This window comes from Ursus americanus, chromosome 23 (assembly GCF_024610735.1).
Source record: "Ursus americanus isolate L20-20 chromosome 23, mUrsAme1.1.p, whole genome shotgun sequence".
NCBI lineage: Eukaryota > Metazoa > Chordata > Mammalia > Carnivora > Ursidae > Ursus > Ursus americanus.
The window spans coordinates 14,161,673-14,179,003 of NC_142149.1; the positions used below are offsets into that span (position 1 = coordinate 14,161,673).

Here is a 17,331-nt window from a genome sequence, read left to right on the forward strand (position 1 = left end):
GGGGCCCCCGAGCTGGAGGCTGCAGGCCAATACTGGGGACCCCTCCATCAGTGGCCCCTCAGGTCCAGGATTTCCCTGGAGCAGGTGGACCTGCCCCCGTAATGGCCTGTTGACCTCATCCTGCCAGGCTGAGAGTGATGCTAGTTAGACCAGGATCTTCTAAAGCCAGGAAATGGTTTGAGCTTAGTGGCAGCAAGGTCTCCAGGCCCTGCTGGAGATGGGCGCTCGTGGGGTGGGGTAATGGGCACGCAGGGAGCCTTGGACATTCTCCTGCTTCAACAGTGGGCTGACCTGGTGCCCAGAGGCGGCTGTTGACCTGTGCCTGGTCACTTTCCAGGTCTGGAAACCAAGGGCACAGAGACGGTGTACAGTGAAATCCGGAAGGCTAACCCTGGTGAGTGAGGGCCCCTGACTCCCCCAGCCTGGGGGATGCTTCCCCCTGAATCATCCGTGGGGCCTCGGAAGTGGGCAGGGAGAAGAAGGAGCAAAGGAAGACAAAAAGGGGTATTGCCCCTTACACTGAAGCTGTTGACGGCCTCTCTCCTCTCACCCTTAAAAAGTAGCCACATGTTACGTGTGTTGTAATTTAGTTCATGAATGCTTATTAAGTGCCTATTGCATGCCAGGGAAACAGAACCTCACACGTTCGTACCCAGCTAATGGGCAGCTGGGCTGGAGTGTGTCCTGGCACCACTGTGTGCTCACGTGACCTCAGGAGAAGCAGCATGGCCCCACCTGTTCTCAGGTGCCATCCAGGTCGCCTCACCTGCCCTCCCTCTCTGCCCCCCCCCCCCCGCACGGGGCCTGGTGCACAGTGGGCGCCCAGAGTTCATAGACGGTCAATGCTTTGCTTTGAAGACATTGGGTAGCTTCGGTCTTTCTGAGAACACGCTGCCTGGGGGTGGGGTATGGATCTGCTCCTTTGATTCTCCCTTTCTTTGAGGCTGGACCGCAGTTCAGTCCCCATCTCCACCACTTCCCCATGAAGAGCTTCCCCCAGGACTGAGCACAGTGCCCAACCAGACATGGAACTGGGGAAGCTCCCAGCTCTGTCATTTTTTGTATAATTATTCTATCCCATTCTGGGGAAATGAATGGAATACAAACACTCCTTTCTAAATTCTGAAAATAAGTCACAACCCAAAGGCATGATTCTGGGGGAAATAGTCACTACGTGGATATCTTGCTTTGTACAACAAGACTGTATTTAAGTGGATTCTCTGGGGAGCATTACAAGTGGCCGGGAAGCTTCGGTACAGCCCGGCTACTTGGAGCGCGGTCCACAGACCGGTGCCCATGGCGGTCTCACGACCAGCCCAGACCCACGAGAACCAGAATGTGACCTCTAGCAGGCTCCCAGATATTGGTGACACTACCAACATTGGAGAAGCGCTGCCTTAATAGGAAGAAACCCACTTTTTATCTGAAAGAGGAATCTCCCCTTAGTTAATATATTTTTATAAATGGTATTTTCATGGGTAGAGCAGAAGCTCAACCCCTTGTGAAACTTGACACTGATTCTCAGAAACCATCTCCTGGGGCAATTTTCGGTTTCAGTATCTCATTTTGTACTCTCAGTAGGTTCAGAGCTAGCAAAATGCAAATTGAGAAATAAATAGATAGACCTTCTCTATCTTTCCAGTGTAACAAAAGCTAGAGCTCCAGTAGGGTCCATGCTGGGTCCTGTTGGTAATTGTGTGAAAACACCCCTTCTGCTCTCCTCGAGGTCCCCGAGATTGTTCACTTTTAGTTACTTTGGTTATGCAAACGGATTGAGCGCTTACTATGTTACAGTATCTCTTTGAATCCTCACAGTAAGTCCCGTTTTACAGATAAGGATACTGAGGCATAGAGTGGTGAAAACACTTGCCCAGGTTCACGCAGGAAGCAGGTCCCCAAACTGACCCACCCTGGAGCTGGTCTCCACACTCCTGATCATGGCTCATGGAACTGCACTGCCTTTGGTTTTGGGGAAAGGAAGCTGGTGATGTGTGGGGCCCGCAGGGATTCCCCCACAGGGATCCCCCCACAGGAGACCCACAGGAAGTCTCCGGGTCTGCTGTGGCCTGAGCCTGCTGCTGGAGGCTCTTTACAACTGGAAGAGGCCATTTCCAGTGTGTATCCCGAAGGGTCTGTGTTAGGTGCCCCGCAAATTAAACTGACGAAAGACAGATTAACAGGAGAAAAAGAAAGTGATGAGAAACTGCAGAATGGTTAGAAGTGGGGGCTTATTTCCAAGTTAACTGAGAATAATATTTGTAGAGAGGTGACAAAGTGGGAAGGAAAATACATGGAGGAAACGAATGGAGTCAGGTTTGTTTATGTAGGTCCATCCCAGCCCTGACTTTGTCGTCTTTGCAACCAGAAACTTCCCCGCGAGAGGGGATTTATGGCTGTCCTCATTACTCAGGAGTGTCTGCTGCTGGTCACATAAGGGAAGCTCCGGAAGGCTGCTTTCTGCATCTGATGAATGTCATTTGCCCCCAGCTTGAAATAACCCCATGCCAACATGGCATGTATGGAGGTGGCATATTGTGATTTCCTACACCTGCTTTAGGGCAGCCGTTCTGATGGGTTCCCTCGGGGGCCCTGGGCTGGTTCTCCAGGCCCGAGTCCTCAGTCCCCTGCTGTGGGAACCCGACTGCTCCCTCTGGCCTAAGGTGGGAATGGACCGCAGGACCCAACCCTTTAGGGTTTCAGGGTGGTAAAGGGCCCTATTTTGCTGACAGACATCTGAGCCCCAGTCCCAGTGCTTCCACTTGGCAGCTGTGTGACTTTGACCAAGATGACTAACCTCTCTGAGACTCCAGTTTCTTCCACTGAGCTTAAATGAGGAAGGGGGGAGATGGTGCTAACTACCCCCAAGCACTGGTCCTGGTAGTATCCGTATCCTACAGTGAGCATCCAAGCCCTTTAGCCAAAAGATGCCAGAGAAACTTGAGCCCAGGCAGAGCCTGGAGCCATGTCCCAACTCCCCCCACCCCAGGGCTCTCCCTGTGCCCCACCTGGGCGTCAGGAGTCTGCTGGGGCTTGGGTGCCTCTGTAATCTGGTCTCTGGCCAGGCAGCCGGCTCCTGCCCAGCGTTTTGGGGGTAGAGAGAGCCCTGGGTCTCGCAGCCAATGCTGCCTTGGAAGTGCGCTGGCCCCTCACTGAAGAGGCTCCGTCCAGGAAACCTCAGGAGCTGCTGTTTTGGAGCATTTCCTGCTCAGCTGCTGCTCCCCTGGAAGGGGGGGGGGGTTGCTGCTGGCCTCTGGTCAATTCTCTTCCCTGTCCTTTCCTCTTACTGTCAGATGCCGCTCTGTGCTCGGTCCTCAAAACCACCCCAGGGCTGACGGAGGCTGTGCTACTGTTCCTGTTCTGCACATGGGGAAATGGGCCCAGGGGTTAAAGAACGTGTCCCAGTCATGATCCCAAGGCCAGTGGTTGGCAGAGCAGGGATTCGGAGGCAGGGAGCCTGGCTGCAGAGGGGTGCACCTCGCGTTTCCTCTGCCAAACCCATGGACGGCATGCTGCTACATTTTCCGGTGCTCTGTTGGGCTTCCCATTATCATCGGTTTCATTAGAATATTCACATCTGTTAAGAGTAACAGCCTGTATGGTCTGGGTGACCCTGGGTGAGTCGTGGAGGCGCTTAGGACCCTGGTCACCATTTCTGTGAAAGGAGGGGGATGAGTCCAAACCTAGATGGAGTGTTCTCCAGGTCTGTTAAAACACAGGTGGTATGGCACCACCCCCTGAATTTCTGACTCAGTAGGTCTGGAGTGAGGCTAATTTGCCTTCCTCACAAATTCTCACATATCACGGCTATTTGTCTGGGGACCACACTTTTAGAAGCCTCTTCTAGGTGCTTCCGAGTTCCCTTCTGATTATACCACTCCAGTTATGTTCTGCTTCTTGTTTGAATAGGGTCTTTCTCACTCCTCGGCAGTCTTGGGAGGATCACTCAGGGTTGGCCAGCAGAGGGAATCCTCCAACACGGGTACCTGCGTGCGGGCGTGTATGTGGGGGCACGGGGGGCAGGGGGAGGGAAGGGTGACACCTAATAACATAAAGGCTCTGGTGAGGGTGGGTCCCTGGACAGGCCAGTGAACGGGCTGCGTGCAGAGCTAAGTCTTCTCTAACCTTTCCTTCTTGGGGTTTTATTTTCCCCACCGTAATTTTTCAGTCCTCACCACCTTCCGATCAGCGGCAGCCCTTCAGGGCTGGCTATTTTGGGAAATGGCTCACAGGGCGTAGTTCTGGCTCTTAAACCCCTTTTTTCCCCTGAGTGATACAAAGGAAACTGCCCCTCTAGATAAGCTAAAGGGCATCGGGCAGGCCTGCCTCCAAGGAGCAGCCCCAGGGCGGAGCTCTGGGTAGGACCAGCGCCCTGGGGAGAGGGCTGTGGACTGCGGGCTGAGGGGTGGCGGGCATCTGTAGGCCGGGGGAGGAGCCAGGTCTGCAATCTTGGCTTTAGGCTCTAAGCTCAGCTTTGTGTGTGTGTGTGTGTGTGTGTGTGTGTGTGTGTGTGTGTGTGTAACTGTGACAAAATATATATCGCACTTGGCATTTTAATCACTTTTAAGTGTATATTTTGGTGACATTAAATACATTCACATAGTTGTACAACCATCATCACCATCATCTCCAGAAAGTTTCCATCTTCCCAAAGTGAAACTTCACACCCAGTAAACAATAACTCGCGACTCTCCCCGGCCGCTGGCCGCAGCCGTTCTACTTTGCATGTCTGCGAATGTCTGAGCTGTGAAGCTCAGCGTTTTCATGTCAAGTGAGGTGGTTGAATGGATGGTCTGAAGCGCCGTCCAGTTAGAATGTTCAGAGAGTCTCCGTCCTGGCAGTTGGAAGTAGTGTCATTTGGTCCGTCCTGAACCATTCCCCTGCACGTGTTGGTTCTAAGTAACTTCTGAGAGTTACTTCCTAGGTCCCTTGAAGCCAATCCTAATCCTTTACTCACCCTTGACTCCCTATAGGTGTTTGCTTCTAAGCCTGAGTTTTCCCTTCAAATCTGAATTAAGTCATGGATCTCAGGGGCCAACTTACTGTGCTTCTGCCACGTTTGTGTTGGCTGGAGTCCACCTGGATAGGTCTCTGCACTGTAGTCCTGAGGGGAACACCCTAAGTGGGAGATAGAGGCTGGGGGTTGGGTCTCAGCCCTGCACTTATCCAGTTATATGACTTGGCTCCCGCCCCTCAGTTCTCCCTCGGGTGTTAGTTTTCTCATTAATTTTCAACAAATGCCCCTCCCCGATGTGGAACGGCTACGGAACACTCAATGTTCAGAAGTGTGTATGCGTGGGGGGGGGGGGGTAAGCGCTGGGGTGGGCAGGTGGGTTCAATAAAATTCATAGGAGGGGGCATCTCTTCCAACTCAGTGTCCCCTGCTGGGAACATCTTGTCCCTACCATTAACTCAGTTGGGGCAAGGAAACCCCTGATCCTGCAGCTTTCCCCTTTCCAACTGTTTGGTGATTCATGATAACACGTTAGGGAAAGAAGGAGAGGGGTTCTCAGTACTAGGAAATTTATTTCTGAGAGACCAAACTGAGAGATGCCTAAGGAGAAGGGAAAGCAAGCCTTGGAAAACAGCCAGAACAGGGTTGAGAAAGAGCTTTTACATCTATGCAAGATCAGCTGGCTTAGGTAATGGAGACCATGCAGATAATTTCTCATAATTTAGATCTGCAAGGCTAGCACTTGAGGTTTTTTTTAAAGTACTTATTCATTTTTCAACGATTTGCCTAAGGTCAGGTTGCAAATCCCAGTCAGCAATGGTGGCTCTGGTTATGGCTTCTGATCTGGCTTTCCAGAAACGGGAACGAAGTCTGTCTTTATGTCTCTTATTAAGCAGTAATGTAGGTAGTCCGAAGAAGTGAGTGTTTAAAGAAAGTCATACAGGTTACAGTTTGGTACCTTTCTCTGTTAACACTTAACTGGAACCAAGTTTTACTCCCATCCCCTATAACCTTGGACTTGACGCAGGATAATTGTCACGCATCTGAGTTCTCTCGATGTAGATGGTGGTGTCCCCCCGGCGGGGGGCTCGTTCATAACTTTGGTGCTGTGAGGTGCAGGGTGACCTAGCATCAAAAGCCCCCCACCCTTCCCCCAAATACCACCCCCCCCCAAATCTTTCTTTTCACCTGTCATCAACTTCCTCCTTCTCTGACTAATCCAGGGAAAGTTTTGAGTTTCTTTTCTTCCCCTTGCTCTCCTAGTGAGAAGAACTAAAAGGGAGACGTTCTAGCTGGGCAGGAGCCTCTCCATTAAGGCGCGACTCCCTCTGGCTTTCCCCACAACTTCGCTCTCAGCCTGGCTGAGCCTGGTGTGAACTGTAGTTTCTGACTCACCAGGAAAGTTTGTCTCCTTACTCTGATTCGGTGCTTGACATTTTCTAGTGCTCCAGCTCATTCTAAAGGCACTTCATAAAATAGCTTGCAGCTCACCCAAAGCAAAGCCTATTAATGTATATTTACACTGGATATTAAAGCAGAAGAGCCAAGTGGTTTCCTACAATCAGCGACGCAGTCAAATTCTTCCCTAGGAAAGAACTCGGGTCTAGGATGACATCCGCAGCTTGGAGCACTGGTTCTCAAGACAGGAGACAATTGGGGGGGGGGGGGGGGGGGTAGAAGCAGTACTATAGCATCTAACGTGTGGAGGCCAGAAATACTGCTAAACGTCTTACAACGTACGGCACAGCCCCCACAGCACACAATGATCCAGCCCAGGGGCGCCTGGCTGCCTCAGTTGGAAGAGCATGAGACCCTTGATCTCAGTCATGAGTTCGAGCCCCACATTGGGCATAGAGATTACTAAAAAACAGCAAGTAAACTCAAAAAAGAATGATCCAGCCCAAAATGTCAATAATGCCAGTGTTAAGAAAGTATAGGAATTTACCTCCTGTGAGTCTTCCAACAAGAGAGCTGGTTTTCCTCTCTAGATGCCCGTGCCCGCCTCAAAAGCTGTCCTGGGCACATCCCACCTGACAACTCCAGGCACTGGGAAGAGATGCCACATCCTGCTCCAGACACTAACCTGCGCCTTTTGGGTCAGGCACTAATCCGAGTATCTGCTCACTCAAGCCTTCATCTTCTGGTCTCTCTTTTGCTGGTGTTCCAGATGTTTCCAAAGTGGTTAGAAATTTAATATTCTAAGAGTAGCTGTCGTCAAGAAAAAACTATAGAACAGAGGGCCTCTCTGTTGCAACCCCTCTAGGAGGGAGAGAAGAGTACTTGGGGGTCAGTCCCCACCCATCCTATGTGGTCCAGAGCCAGCCAGGCCAGCGGGCACTGCCAACCCTGCCCCCACGGGGCTGTTTCCTACTTCAGAATCCAAGAGGGTAAAGAAGTACTCTGAAAAAAAAAAAGGTACTACCCACCAGATTTTTTTTTTAAGATTTTATTTATTTATTTGAGAGGAGAGAGAGAGATAGAGCAAGCAGGGGGAGGGGCAGAGGGAGAGGAGGAAGCAGACTCCCCACTGAGCAGGGAGCCTGACATGGGGCTTGATCCCAGGACACCAGGATCTCGACCTGAGCTGAAGGCAGACACTTAGCTTAACTGACTGAGCCACCCAGGGGCCCCCACGAGGTTTTATTTTTGTGGTGATTGCTCTATGACCAAAAAGAAGCAGAAACTACAAGTGTGCATAGACCTAGGGTTCCTTCAGTATTTACCAGCATATTCAAGGTTTTGGTATTTTATATTCGTATTGCTTTAGGAAACACAGCTTAAGGCTCTTTCTTTCTTGCGTCTGATTGCAGAGCCCCTGGGACTTTGGGGGAGTGGGAAGCATGGGGTCCTTCGGGTCCTTCCAGGTCAGGTTTGGGTAGGAGGTGGGAGTGCTGCCCAGGCCTCACTCAATGCGTGGAAGTTTACACAATGGCTTGACTTCGCGGTCAGGCTGATTCATCCATTTGGCCGTTGACGTCTGCCTCTGGCCCAGCCAGGACAGAAGGGGGCCCCTTAGGAACTTCTGGCCCTGTTCCCTCTCATGGGGACGCACAATAGAGCTGTGATAAGACAGGGTTTGAGGGGGAAGTGGACTTTTGGAAACAGGATATTTTTAAATTAGAGAAAGAAACAGAAGGGTTGTGACTCCCGTTGTGACAGGTGGGCCCTGAGACTTCCCCAAACTCAGAAGGGACTGGGTTTGAGGTCAGGCAGCTGAGCAGAAACTGAGGCCCCTTGGAGCACAACCCTGTAGTAACACTGAGGACTCGGAGGGGATGGGGGATGGCCCTCCTGCCATTACCTCCACCACCTGCAAGAATGGCAAGCATCCCCCATACCCACATCTCCTCCCTTCCCCAGACCAGAAGTCCCCCTGCTTCCTCTGTCTTCAGGTCTGTGTCCATAAGGGGCTGTTTGGGGATCAGCCTCAACCATGTGGACTCCTGCCCATTTAGAAACTGCTCTTAGTGGGGGCCTGGTCCTTTCCAAAGGGGCAAACCACAGCCCTCTCTTGCCTGTGGTAGTGAAAACCATCTCTAACTAACACAGGCGGGGGTGGCTCACCCTTAGCACAATGTCTCCTGTTCTCGTTGGCCTTTCTTCACCTCACTCTGATCTTCCTGACATTTGGCCAGGCCCATCTTCCTCACTGCAGCCAGGCAGGGGCAGCCAGACCCCGGGCACTCTGGCAAGAAGACAGTGTTGAGATGAGGCTGTCCAGGGGAAGGGGAGGCCCTGCCATTCCAGGCAGCCCTTGGGCTCTTGGGCCATATATCCCAAGAGCAGGAGGCAACATTTATACCTTCTGCTCCCTTGATCCCACTCCTGGGAATGGACAAACTAGTAGGAAATATGGAAATAGCTTTATTCCCAGAGAGGATATGGCAGCACTATTGAAAATAGCAAAAACTGGGAAAGAACCTAAATTTTTAAAGTAAGGAACTGGATAAGTAAACAATTGCACATCTATTTAATGATAATTACACAGCTACTACCAATTATGTTTAAGAAGGTGCCAGAAAATGTTTGTAAAATCGTGTTATGTAAAAAGGATAGGCTATAAAATGGCCTATACTGTATATCAGAACTCAAGAGAAAAGCCTCCTGAGAGGAGAAAATCACTGGAGGACAAAAGCGTCCACAGGGTTTGAAGAGTGGAACCAGAGATCATGTTTATCTGCTACTTTCTACTTCTCTGTAGTTTTCAGGTTTTTTTCCTGAAATAACATGCAGTATTATTATTATTATTTTTAGCTATTTAAGGGACACCTGGCTGGCTCAGTAGAGGCTCTGACTCTTAATCTCAGGGTCATGTTCAAGCCTCACCATGGGTGTAGAGATTACTTTAAAAAAATATCTTTAAACTGTTTTAAATGTCCACTGAGCTGCCAAGGATTTTATATGCTTGTCACATGGGGCAACAGGGTCCAGAGGAAGCTGTCTGTGGGCAAAGGAGCCATCCAGCTGAGTACCCAGTAAGCCTGTGGCTCCAGGATCTCCTTCTGCACCCCTAGGCTACCCTTGGAGTTCCTGATATGTTGTGGGAGGGAGGGAGCCTAAGGCCCTCTCTGCATCCCTCTCACTTCCACGTTATCCTTTGTTTTGCAGATTTCATGGAAAACAGATATTCTGTAAGTACACATTTCATAAATATTTTTTAAATAGCCCACTGAACAGTGTAATATTTCCAGACTCACCCAGATTCTGCATTCCCACTAATTACACCCCTACACCGGCCTCATCTGTTTTAGACCAGGAGCCCCTGGCAACTCGGAACTAGCCTGGAACAGTGAAGGCTTGGTCGTCAGCCTGGCCCTGTGTTCTGGGCCTGTTGTGATTTCAAATATTCTCTCCCACTGCTCCATCATTACTTCTCAGCCCTCCTAAGGAGGGAGACATCCCCACCACCACCACCACCATCACCACCCTGACGGGACTGGGAATCTAGGGCCCTTAGCTCCCCACAAGTGAAGTGTACGTTTCCCCCTAGTCCACGTTCAGGCTTTGGAAGCGAGGCAGCCTGGGGTGGGGGGAGTATGCTTGAGGAGGCGAGGGTCCAACAGCTCACTTAAACTTTGAACTCTGAGAGCCTCTGCCAGTCACCCCAGTACACCAGGCTCTCTGCTGTCGAGGTCCTTGACCCAATGAGGGAATTAGATAAGTTAACACTGCTGAGAAAGCAAGCCAGTCATAACTCACGAGACACTATGGAAAGGCGGAAGAGAGGCTGGCCTGGTGAGTGGTCTCCTCCAAGGAAGGGGTCGCTGGGACAGGCCGGCCGTGAGGAATGAGTCTGACTACAGCAGGCCAAGCAGCTCAGAACGGGAGGAGAAAGGGCGTGGGTGGCAGGTGCTAGGAAGAGGTCAGTTAGGGCTTGCATGCAAAGGACTCCAGCACCTCGTTACGAGGTTTCGCTCTGTAGGAAATTGAGGATTTAGGAAGCTGCTACTTGGCAGCGGGTTATATTTTTTAAAAATGTAGAGGTCCAAGTTCAACTTTTGCCAAGACCTGTCTCCTCCCGTCTTCCCGCTCCCGACCTCTCTATGAACTACTCAGCAGTGCAGGGGTTAACGAACTGGGCAGCCAGTACCTTGAGAAATGAGGAACTGCTTCTTTAAGGTCTGGGAAGAACTCTCTGCGAAATTGCTGGTAGCCCTTCCAATGGGCCCCCTGGCTTCCTTTGTTTTGCTGGAGTCTGAATTCTTATAAAATAGGGAACTCATTATGCCTTTGACGGGCAGGAAACCACTGACATTCTTTTTACGGAGGAAAGCTATCAATTTGAGGAAAAGAGGAATGAAATGAATGTCTTTTTCTAGCCTGAACCCACCCAGACTCCTGAAACCAGAGACTTGCATTGGAAGGACAGGGGGCCCAACTTATAGGTGAGAAAACTGACGACTGAATGGGCTCAACAGCCTAGCCAGGGTCACCCAGCTAGGTCATAGCAGAGCTGGACTAGAACGTAGGTTCCCAGACTCTCTGGTCAGTCCCCGACACAAGACTCCCTTGAAGAAGTGACATCACTGTTCCAGCCGTCATGGCCTTGAGAGAATGGAAAGTAAGAACTTTGCTCCGCAGGCAGTGTGCCACCCAGATAAAGCGATGCTCTTCTGCTACAATATCCAGAAATGTGTCCACCCAAGGCAGGTCTGCGGGACCCGCGGGACCAACTTATTTACTTTGTCTTCAATCCAAGTGGTTTCTCTGGACAAAAGCCCTGAGCTCCAGGACAGATAGAACTTTCCTTTTCCCCAGAAGTTGGCCCGTGGGTCCAGAAGTCTGCTCCCAGGATGCCCCTGAGAGCTCACCCGCCACCAGGCCTGCCCACCCAAATAATAAAGCCTTTTGGCGGGAGCTCTGGGGTGCCCAGGCATTGGGAGAGAGATTTTGAATCTTTAAGGGAATGCATTTTGTTTATAAAAGCAGCAGGTATAGTTTTGCTAATAATCAGCTGGTGAGGGTCAGGAGAAAATTAATTGAATTGCCCAGCAGGGAAATGGGAGGGGATTTCCTTCCTGAAATCAAACCTGGCGATCATTCCCAGTTGTTTAATGGCCGTTGCTTCTGAAAACACACTGGAGGAAATATCTTAACAATGAGATAGCCACTTAGCCAAATACTAATTTAGTATTGTTTGACTTGCTTCAATGGCACATTCTGACTTCATTTTTCCTCTGCCATTTTTGCCTTGTTTATAAATTGTGTTTGTGGCCCAGGCAGACAGATAACGTGAAAGAGAACACCTTGTACTTAAAGGAGTGAATCTGGACCTTCCTGGGGCTCGGGATCTTGCAGACAGCCTTGCCTTCTTATAGCAAAAAGGTGGCTCCCAGTCACAACTGACCTCCTTCCCTCCGGGGAGCCAGCTGGCCCCTGGGCCGAGGTGGGAACTGGACTATGAGTGCAGCTCTCCAGACGTCTTTGGGGTGATCCTATTCTCCTCAACCTAAGCCTCCCAATCTGTAAAACGTTGATGATGAGACCGACAAAAAACACTGCCAGCCACCCGTTAGAAGGGTCTTATGGGTAAAATGAGAAACGTGTGCCAAGTGTTTTGCAAACTGCCATATAAATGCGGCTTGGTTATCCTTTAAAGTGCTTTTCATCACTCTGGCCGTAGGAGGTATGGATGGGGATTTACATCACTTAGCCCTGAAATGCCTCTTCACAGGATTCAACCAAAGCCGGGCTCTGACTTAGGAACAGAGACCCCCTGCCCCACCCCCGTCCCCTGACCTAACCTTTTCCTGATGGGCTGTTCAGTAGCCACGTCACTTTGGGCAGATTTCTTAATCTCTTGAGGCCTTGGTTTCTTCATCTGTAAATTGGAAGAAATAACCACCCCCCACCCCTGGTTGTTGCAAGGATTAAATGAGGATCTAGCACGGACTTGGTTTATTGGAAGTGCTCTCTAAGGGGCACATTCTAGAAGCAGGAAGTAGAAATCCCAGGGGTGTTAGAAGCAAAATGACCTTTGAGAGCGTTCACACCATGTTCTGGGCAGAAGTGCAGTGATTTCATGGCCGTACTTGGGTGGCTGACAGCTGGCCTCTGACTGAAGTACCGGGAAGGACAGGTCTTGGATGTGAGCATGTTAACCTTTACTTCGAGGTCCGGTTGATAGTGGCCCAGCCCTTTCCATCCGCAGTCCTCGCCTCGCCTGGCGAAGGAGAACAGAGGCGTCTAGGGAGGGACTTGGTCTGGGGCCTGCAGGAAGGCTGGACACCAGGGTCACCCCTCTGGGCAAAGCGGAAGAAATGAAATGAAGGGAGCTGCCAGGGCTGGCAGGCCTCCAGCCCCATGGGGCCAACACTGCTGTCTTGGCCCGCTTGCCAGGGTCTCTGCTGGCAAAGGAGGAGACAGAGCCTGGGCCTGCCAGCTGGAGCCCTTTGGAGCTGCATCCTGTCTGAGACGCTCCTCAGACATGGCAGGGCCAGAACAAAACAGGGACTTGACCTCCACCCCCGCCTCCAGGACCCCACCAACCTGGCCATGGGGCGCCCAAGACCCTGGCTAATCCCCACAACTGCCCCCATGCTTGCCTCCTTGAGGTCCCCCCGCAGCAGGGTGCCCTGTGCTCACAGAGGGGCCAGAGTCAGGGACTTACTTGCTGCCTGCCCTTCGGGGCCCAGGGCGCCTCTACTCCAGCATTTCCCATCTGCTCCACTCTCACCCCCTTGCTACATCCATTCGTCTAAGTCTGCCCCACCTTGGAGGCTGGCTCCATGACACCTTCTGTGAGTCCCCGGTGAACTCCCGCAAATTGTTAGGACCTCTCCCATGTGGTCGTACCATTTGGCAGTGGTGGATGGGATATACAATTCGTGTGTTCTCAGTATAGATAACAGTGCTTGGGTCAGAGAGGGGTCTGGTCTCTGGTGGATGTGTAGGTGTCAAAAGTACCATACAAAGCAGTTAGAGAACACGACAGTATGGCAGGTGGAATCTTTTTTTTTTTTTTAAGTTTATTGTGCAAAACATACACAACAAAATTGACCGCTTTAACCATTTTTAAGTGTCCAGTTCAGTGACATGAGGTTACATTCACATGGCTGTGCAGACGCGACCACCATCCAGCCACAGAACTTTTTCATCATTCCAAACCAAGAGTCTACCCATTCAACAGTAACTCCCCACTTGCCCTGGAAACCAGAGTTTTCCTTTCCATCTCTACCAGTGCGACTGCTCTGGGTCCCTCATGTAAGTGCAGTCTCTTGTCTCTGGCTGCTTTCCCTTAGTAGTGTAATGTCTTCAGCGTTGACCCGTGTCGACTCTGCAATTAAAAAACAGACCTAGAGAAGGTTCATCTCCCGGGAGAGGCAGAGCTGGCGCAAGAAGCCAGGTCTCCCTTAACTCTCCTGGTCTTGCTCTGCGGGGAAGGGCAGCCCCCGCGGGACACAGCCCCGGGTGTGCGTGCGGCGGGTGCTTGGCGGAGGCGCTGGGTGTGCTCACGTGCGCCGCGTCCCCAGGGAGCCGAGGCCGCAGCCCTGCCGAGCTGGCGCGGGCGGACGGGAAGAGCGAGTGCTGCTTTGGAGTTCCTTTGTGAAGGGCCGGCTGCAGTCCTTTCCACCAGGCCCGTGTTCCGTCCGGAAGGGCGTGACCGTAGCTTGTCTTCTCTCTCGTCTCTACAGAGAACGGAAGGCTCCCTTGACGGAACTTAAGGCCGCGGGAGCGGACGCGCCCCCCGGGGGGGACATCCACGTTCCCAGAAGAGCAGACATCCCTGTATTCCAAGAGCTCTGTGCATGTATTTATGAACCCGCCCTGCTCCCGCCGAACACAGCAGCCCCTCAGGCCGAGTCACCCGTTCTCCAGGCGTCTTCCGACCTTTCTGTGGGGCGTGGAGAGATCCAGAGGGGCTGGTGAATTCCCACCCGGCCCCCCCTCACCAAGCTGGAGCATCCTCAGGAGTGGAGAGCTGCAGAAGGAGGTTCAGGGTAAACAGGCCATTGGGATATTTTGAAACTTGAATATTTTATCTTGTACAGAGATAAAGAACTTTTCCCAGTATCTTCACACACACAAACCATTTTTGTTTTGTAGTCGATCACTTCCAGCGAATGGCCTGGCTTAGGGGCTAGTTTTTCTCTTTGCCTTTGGTCCTTCAAAGGCCTGTGGTTCTGGGTAGTCCTTGTTCCTTGGAAGGTACACAGCACCGGCCAGCAGCTGCACCCTGTTCCCTCCGTGACCTCGCCTGCCACAAATGCGAAACCAGAGCTGCCTGGGAGCGACCCTTTGAGATGCCAGCGTGAAGCTATGGTTCATTCCGGGCAATGCACAAAATAGAAAATGACATTGGACAGAGCACAGATGTTCTTAAGCTGATTTTCTATACCCTTTCTTTCTTTTCCTCTACCATGCTGAAGGCTGCAAGACGGAAGGGTGTTGGCCTACAGCAGATATTGTTTCTAATAGAAAAACGAAATGCATATTTTTCTTACTAATTTTTTTTATTTATTCCTTGCTAAAGAAATGGTCTCCTGAGGTCTTAAGATAGAGACTTATGGTCTCTTGGTCTAAGATAGAGACTGATGGTGCCTCGAGCGGGTGGACGAGTAGCTGCGGCCATTTTGTGGCGGGATTTCACTAGGGAGCAGACCTAACTGAACCCGTTTCCCCCAACCACCTCAGTGACACAGCTGCAAGGTTTTGTATTAAATAAATTTGATCTTTACTCTTCACGGACCTGTGAAATGTTATCTTCTAAGAAGCCACACACACATAGGATATCTGTAGTGTTCGAGGACTCCAGGGCTTCTGAAGTCACAAAGAACCAAGCAGGCCTTATCAGCTGGTCATCTCACACGGGCCCAGGGACTCTGGTCTTCGTCGGAGGCAGGGCTAGAGGTAGTCTGAGTGTCAAACGGTGAGTCATTACCATCCATTGGCTGGTGCTTCGGTGTTTGCTTCCCAAGCCAAAGCCTGCCAGGCTGTCCCTGGCAGATCGAGTTGCCAGGTTGAGCAAAAAACAACAAAAACCCAAAACATTCAGGATGTTCAGTTAGATTTGAATTTCAGGTAAACTGAATATATTTTGAGTGTAAGTATTTCCCATGTAACTTGTGGGATGTACTTATACTGTAAAAGTATTCATTTATCTGAGATTCAGATTTAACCAGGCATCTCATATTTTATCTGGTAACCCTACTGGCAAAGCACCCTCCTACCCCTCTAAGCCAGCCTCGGTGGCCTCAGACCAGACCTCACTGGCCCACAGGCCGGGCCCCATCACAGCACCACCCTACTGGGCCTGAAGGCAGAGGGAGCCTGTGGAGTGTGTGTCCTGCTCTGCCACGTGACGGCCGCAGAGACGTGAAGAGCCTCGTAACCTCTGAGCTTCACGTTCTTCGTCTCCACAGTGAGGAGAGTGGACTAATGGCTCTTAACATCTGGAGGGTTTAGACTCCTTTGAGAATAAGATGAAAGCTGTGGACTCACTCTCTCACACACACACGCGTGCACACACACACACACACACACAAAGTCGTATCACAAAAATGTGACATAATTTCCCCAGTTCCAGGACTGTAGACTCAGGTTGGAGGCAAAGGATGAACTTCAAGTCTGACAGTTGGTGTGTTGATGATCTGGGGAGAGCCCAGAGCCACCGTGTCAACTCCTCAGTCCCTGCTGCCACCAGAGCCACTGCCATGGAAGCTGGGACGACCCTGTTCCTATTGCTTATGACTTATTTATGGAGCACAAGTGGGTTTTTAATTGTTTTTCCCCTCTTTTCTACACTTCTGAGAGGGAAAGCGCACACACACAGGGATCTTTCACAGTGGATTCAGTAGCTAAAAATCTAAGTCCAAGATCCCGGTTCAGTTGTCCTAACCCGGTGGCGTAACCAAGCGTCTGAGCCAGAGCTCCTCACTGAAGAAGAGCATCCGTCACCCTTCCCAGAAGAGTCTGGTTCTCCTCGGCGGTCAGAGCTCCCTCTCGTGTCCTCACATTGTAATAGGTCATTAAAGGACTTACCACTCCTTTGCAAACACGTAGTGGAATTTTTTCCCCTCTTCTGAGGATCCATAAGAGGTCAGCCACCCGTTGCAGGAGCATACACTGAGCACTCCATCAGCATGAACTGATAAACTATATTCTCACCCCCTGACAGATGCAAGGTGACTCCAGTCAGCGTTCATCCATCAAAGCAGTGGTTTTCTACCAGGGTGATTTTGCCTGCCAGTGCCACTGGGCAGTGTCTGGAGACGTGTTTAGTTGTCACAGCTGGGTGGGGGTGCCACTGGCATCTGGTGAGGAGAAGCCAGGGATGCTGCTGAATGCCCTACAATGCGCAGGACAGTCTGCCATCGCAAAGAATCATCAAGTCGAAAATGCCAGTAATGCCTGCATTGAACCAGCCAGTCATTCATTTACTTTGTCTCCGTCATGCTCTGTTTTCCCGACACTGTTGGAAATAGGCCAGATTATAAGAATCACTTGGCCCCTGCTCTTCCTGGAACACACAATCCAGTAGAGATAGAGACGAATAGAGCCCCAGTTACAACAGACTGGACAAAGACAGCAATGGAGGAATTCAGAGCCAATGGGGACACAGAGAAAGGGCTTCTGACACTGACTTTAGGGAATTGGACAAAGTGTCCAAGAGGAAGTTGCGTCTAACCAAAGACCTGAGGACAGGTAGAGGGTACTGAGTGGAAGAAGCGGGGCGAGCATGTCTGACACAGGGGGAGAGTGTGCTAAGGCCCTGAGGCGAGGGAGAGGGTGGCGTCCCCAAGGAATAGCGGGAGGACAGCCTGTTGGCGCCAGGGCCTTTCCAGCCTGAGGATCTATCAGTCCTCTTCAAAAAGCCACCATTGTCCTCTGAAATCTCTGCCGGGCACCACATTGGCCTGACCCAATGTTGGAGAGTCTTC

The 17,331-nt window shown here is 51.2% G+C and overlaps 1 protein-coding gene across 6 annotated transcripts in view; it reads left to right on the plus strand.

Annotated features, from left to right (window-relative positions):
• PECAM1 (platelet and endothelial cell adhesion molecule 1) overlaps window positions 1-15,135 on the plus strand; it is a 70,172-nt gene extending 55,037 nt beyond the window's left edge. For 3 of the 6 annotated variants that reach the window (XM_087854214.1, XM_087854213.1, XM_045813849.2), the window contains 3 exons: window positions 338-394; window positions 9,560-9,582; window positions 14,086-15,135. In XM_087854214.1, the coding sequence (XP_087710340.1) occupies window positions 338-394; window positions 9,560-9,582; window positions 14,086-14,115 (110 nt within the window). In that variant the 3' untranslated portion in view covers window positions 14,116-15,135. The remainder of the gene's footprint in view (window positions 1-337; window positions 395-9,559; window positions 9,583-14,085) is intronic. The other 3 variants (XM_045813850.2, XM_045813851.2, XM_045813852.2) reach the window with 3 other exon arrangements.
• Window positions 15,136-17,331: the final 2,196 nt, after the last annotated feature.